The 6,000-nt window shown below is 36.0% G+C and overlaps 1 protein-coding gene across 1 annotated transcript in view; it reads right to left on the bottom strand.

Annotated features, from left to right (window-relative positions):
• Positions 1–1,077: 1,077 nt before the first annotated feature.
• Positions 1,078–6,000, bottom strand: part of mtnr1bb (melatonin receptor 1Bb) — a 29,824-nt gene continuing 24,901 nt past the window's right edge. The window contains exon 2 of the mRNA XM_067399331.1: positions 1,078–1,925. Coding sequence (XP_067255432.1) covers positions 1,078–1,925 — 848 coding nt within the window. The remainder of the gene's footprint in view (positions 1,926–6,000) is intronic.

Genomic DNA, 6,000 nt, shown 5'->3' with positions numbered 1-6,000 from the left:
ATCCCAATCTCTCCATATAATCCCTTCATCGCCCATTCATACCAGAGAGATGTTGCGCAATCACCAATAGACTTGGCTTTCATCAGTTCGGTTCCTTTGTTTTATTGAGGTCAATGGCGAAGCATGTTCTCACACAGCACAATCCCACTGCATGGAACGTCTCGTAATGTCGGGAGGATTAAAACGCACATTGTCAAATCAAGTAAAAACAAGCACAGATAACAATAATACATTCAAAATCCAGGTCTCGTTAATACTTTCCCTTTTTGCCAGTAACCTTTATCTTAATTGAAATTCAGGTCGCGTTTTGCTCACAGATCATTTGCTGAAGAAAATATATGGTTTCAGAGTCATGCACGTTTCCTGGCAAAGTAATAACCCCAAAGTCTTGAATGACATTTAATTTTTAAAAGATAAGAGGTGAACACAAATTGAAACCGAAGACTGACTGACCGTACGCTGTCACCGTTCACTTTGAAAAAGATGAAATTTTCTTAGCGGAATCCGCATGAGGTGCTTTTTTAAAGTTTGTGCTTTATCTTGCTGCTGGAAGCTCTTCGCTCATTAAAGAGCTGTTGATGTTACATTTAAATTAGGATGCTTTCAGAATCTCATTTGGTTTGATGACAAACTGATTTGGTATATCAGATACTTGCTATCAATGTGTTAACATTTGGCACCTTGAATAAATGCATTTTTTACATCTTTCATGTGAAAGTTTAAGTGTAAGGCATAATTTCTGAATTGATAAAGATGTGAAGCATACTGATTTATACAACATATATACAACAGACCCACAAAATTGTACAAAATGTCTTCAATAAATAGTCGTGGATCATAAATAGTCCATACATACATGTATTTAAAAGGTACTTCGTTTCATTTCCATTATAAATTGTGAGTTAAATATTTCGGTGTTTTGGAATGGATCACAACATCAAAAATAAAACACCCTGAGTTGTGTATAATGGTTTTGTAGCATTAAAAAAAGTCAAGTGTTCACAGTTCCAAGTGTATAAAGTTGCTTCATGCATCCATGATGTTTCCTTTTGAACAGTGATTGGCTGTAAATAAAAGTCACTCGTTGTTATTGATGGCTGGCGAGGGTTTGCTTCTTATCCCATCTGTGGCAGCCCTGGAGGTCTCAGTCACAAACCTCCGAGGAATCCACACCGATGTCATGATCCGTACATACTCCTTTCGGAAGTTCCGATTGAGGAGTCCGTAAATTATGGCGTTGAGGCAACTGTTGAAATAGGCCATAAAGTAGCTGACCACAAAGAGCCACTCTGGAATACGTGGCGCCATGACCTCTGGGTTGATGGCCACCACCAATCCGATGAGATTGAGGGGAGCCCAGCAGATCGCGAACAAAACAAACACCACGAACATGGTGACGAAGTTGCGCAGGTCGCTGGGCCTCACCCTGGAGCGTTCCTCGCTTTTCACCTTCCGCCTTACCTGTATCACCAGAACCCAAATCCTCAGGTAGCAGAAGGTCACCACGGCGATGGGCACCAAGAAGTGAACAACCACCACCACCACAGTGTAAGAGCTGCTGGCAGTCTGCGTGAAGGTGCAGGAGTAAACGCGGGGGTCGTAACTCAGAGAGCCCACAAAGAAGTTGGGAAGAATGGCCAGCACAGTGAGCGCCCAGATCAGGGCCACTAACAGCAGCGTGTTACGGTAGCTGTAGAGACGTCCGTAGGCAAAACTGTGGCAGATGTAGCAGTAACGGTTGATGGCGATGGCGGTGATGTTGAAAACGGAGCCGATCACGCTCAAGCCCATTAGGAAGCCGCTGACTTTACACTGGATGTCCCCCAGAGACCAGCCGTCATGGAAGATTGCGTACAACACCAGCGGGTAGGGATAGAAAGCCACCACCAGGTCAGCGAAGGCCAGACTGACAACAAACACGTTACCTGTGCAAGAGAGAGTGGGAAAAAGAGGGCTTGTTAATAATCTTGTGTTTACTAGCATAAAACGAAAAGTTGTTTTATCATAATATATGGTTTTATACATTTACAATTTATGGAAGCTTATTTCTGCCACTGAATAAAAAATAAAAAAGGTAATTGCATCTTTTTTAATCTTGCAATTCTGACTTTTTTCTCTCGCAATTGCGAGTTTACATCTTGCATTTCTGATTTTTTTTTCCTCAGAATTGCAAGTTTATAGCTCTCAATTCAGACTTTATAACTCGCAATTGTCAAAAAAACTATTATTTTTTCCCCTCAGAATTGGACTTTATAACTCACAATTGTCAAAAAAGTCATTCTTTTTTTCTCAGAATTATTATCACTATCGGCCATCAGCCGATTGTTTAAAAACTGCAGATGACAGATATCCTGTCAAAGGGTGCGGAAAAACGTGTTAAGACTGCAACTCATACATACTGTGTGTGTGAAGAAACTCACTCTTCAATTTTATCATGAAATTCAAACAATAAATGGCATTTTGAGGCTCTTAAATGTGACGTGTCAGATTGCTGTAATGCCTCAGTTCAGGCGGCAGCTCGCTGAACACAGAGCACAAGTCTTTTCTTCCTCTTCAATACAAGCTAACATCAAAGGTATGTTGAAAGATATAGTACAACTTGCCGGAATGTATCATGTCTCATGTAATCACTTTATTTGTGTTTCAACCACGGAAAGACATCAATAAAACAGCTTGTGTATGTCACATCATGTCACATTCACCTCAGGAATGTTTTCCACTGTTCGCAGTTCTTTAGCTACCTATATATATATATATATATATATATATATATATATATATATATATATATATATATATATATATATATATTTACTGTTATGTTTGTGTACATTTGCCATAAAGACAACAAGTGCTTATCAAAACTATCTTATGTGATACTAAGTTTTATACAAACATTTCAGTTTTTAATTTTAGTGTAATTATTATATCTGAAAATAAACTAAACAGCAGCTGAATATAATCCTCTGGTGTTTGAATATAATACCTCTGGTAATTGTAACATTTAATATTGTAGTGTACCAAATTAGAGGGTTCCCTGTATAGTTTGCAACATTATTTGGGAAAGATTTTATTTCTCCTTAAGAAAAACCAATCGGCCGATATCATTCTGAATAATGGGCTATCGGTATCAGCAGAGAAATTTAGTATTGGTGCATCTCTAATGTGAATCAAACTAATACAAACATGAATTATTATTATTCAACAAAGGTGCATTAAATTGATTAAAAGTAACAGGAAAGACATTTATTTTGTTACAAAAGATTTATATTTCAAATATATGCTTTTATTTTGAACTTTTGGTAACACTTTATTTTAGGGTCTTTTAACTAATTGCTTATTAGCATGCATATTACTAGAATATTAGCTGTTTATTAGTAATTATTAAGCACATATTAATGCCTTATTCTGCATGACCTTATTCTACATTCTTAATCCCTAAACTTTACAACTAACTTACTAGCAGTACATTTAGGAGTCTATTGAGGGAAAAGTTATACAGTTAATAGTGAATACATGTTCCCTATACTAAAGTGTTACCGAGCACAGTTATAAATAATAATAATTCACAGTTTTATTGCAGCACATTGATAAAAATAAGACGAATCACGACAAGTCAGCATATTAGAATGATTTCTGAAGGATCATGTGACACTGAAGCTAAACGCAGCCTTGGTGTGTATAAGTAACTTCTATCAAAGACAAAGCCCAAACTTTTTGAAGTGTAGTACATTGACACTTTTTAGTTTTTACTGTATGTCAATTTTTTCTGTTGTCATGGCAACCAGCACACATTTTATATTTGTCAGCTATACGAACATGTTTCCAGTAAGTAGATTTATGTTGACTTTGTGCATCAAAAAACACCATTTAAATGTATACATACCACTTTTTCCTCACTTTGCCCCTTCAAGCCTGTTTTGTGGCACTTAAATTGAATATGGGGTATCTCATATGAACGACAAGTGGAGAACCAGAGAGAACATAAAAGAGGAAATGAGAATCAAGAATGACAAATCTACAGAGCGAAAAGGAAAGACAAAGACTAAATCACATCAACTACAAAAGCAGCATCTCCTAGGAGTGCGATGCCTTTGATTACACTGTGACAGCAGAAAACACATCGTTCTCTAAAACAGTGCGCTCTCTTCTAGCCTTTGCCCTCTCAGATTAATCTCATGCATGGTCTGAGGCGTTAAAACTTCTGTTATGTCGACCAATCCATTTACTCACTTTCTCATGTTAAACAGTCATCATTTAATGTAGAAACAGTTGACTGGGCCATCTAATTAGCATAGAGTCCAGAGAGCCTCTTATTCCATATTACTGATGGCAAATATCTGCAGCGTACAGACAAATTTGCTTCAGATGCATGTTTGTAAATGGAGGTATAATTTTCAGAAAGCGATTGCCAGATAGAATAATGAAAGTGGAAAGAAGTGAAAAGTAGAATCTCACAAAAACATGCTAGGTCACATTGGTATATTATTTATTTATACAAATTATTTTAAACTAATACAATTAGTTATTTATATAATTTAAATCAATACTGAATACTAATAATAGCCTAACATTTACTTTTATATAAATGCTGCATAAAAAAAATAATATATGATATAGATGAAAATACAATTATGTAGTGAGAATTGCATTTGTATTACCGTAAAGACAACTTTGTGGGGAATATGTGCATAATTATAATAACCAATCTTAATAATAATAATAATAAAACTTTATGGTCCTAAAATTAAGATTTTCTTTTTATGATTTATTTTTATTTCTTTTTCTTTTCTTTTTGGAGTGAAATGTGATCTGGACATACTCTTGCCGGGTTTTATGAGATTCACCTTTAAAAGAATAATAAATTATTGTATCAAAGTCATGAGAGGTGAACAGCTTTAATCAGGCACACATTTTCCCCTCATTGCCTACAGCTTTTTAGACCTCCAGACCATTTTAACATTCAGTCGGTGCCTTTCTCCCTCCCAGCCCTAAGACTCTGGATGAAACGTGAGGACCATAAACGTAAGGGACCCCCATTAATCAGATTTTCAGATAATCAGATGCAAAACATTTCACTTGGATTTTTTCAGATACCACCAACAGCAATGTGTATACGTGTATGTGTATATGTGTATCAAAAAAATTGAAAGGTGAAAAAGCTGTTTTTTTTTTTTCCCCATCCTTTTTAGCAAATGCCAAAACTCAATCCTGGCACTTCCCAGCATGACATTATAGAGATCATAACCCAATATTCTCATCTGTTTATCACTGTGGCCTTTAAAAATGATCCAAAAACCCAAAAACTGTTTCAGCCTGTCACGTTAAAATGACACTGACTTTTCTCTCTTCAGCTATTTCCTATTCTTAGCTTTATTCACAGGATAAAGCTATCGAAATGATAAACACAATTACCCTGACCTACCGGAGCCCAACCTTTCTTCTCTTTTCTTTAGACTTTTATCCCCAGCCACTATAATTCAACCCGAGATGAAGCACATTCAAGGTCATACTGCTGTATGAATGTACCATGAAATAATACACAATGTGAGACTCAGCTGCTGTAAAAGGCATTTTTGTGTTCACATATAAACCAACTTGTAAGTAACATGCATAGATTTAACATCTTTTAACAGTCAGTTAATGTGTTAATACAGTCAGTTAACTTCATACAAGGTACAATTGCTATATAATCCTCTTACAAAAGCACATTTTTTAGTAATGCCTTTTAATATTTTACGGTATTTATTTATTTTTATATAATGCATCTCTCCATATTTAGAGGTGATTATGCAGAATATTGATGTGGTTTCAGACAAAGTGTGTGTGTGTATGACGGAGCTAGACAAAGCAATCTAGTCTGATGTGAATATGTACACGTGACATGAATAGTCTTTTTGAGGTGAGAGTACAAAGAAATCAAAATTGACATTCAGTTGTGCTCATACACCTTTCCAAATTCATGATTGTGCACCAGGGTTCCTACACCTTTTGACAAAT

Source organism: Chanodichthys erythropterus, chromosome 10, assembly GCF_024489055.1.
Source record: "Chanodichthys erythropterus isolate Z2021 chromosome 10, ASM2448905v1, whole genome shotgun sequence".
Classification (NCBI taxonomy): Eukaryota; Metazoa; Chordata; class Actinopteri; order Cypriniformes; family Xenocyprididae; genus Chanodichthys; species Chanodichthys erythropterus.
This window is presented reverse-complemented; position numbering and strand designations above follow the sequence as displayed.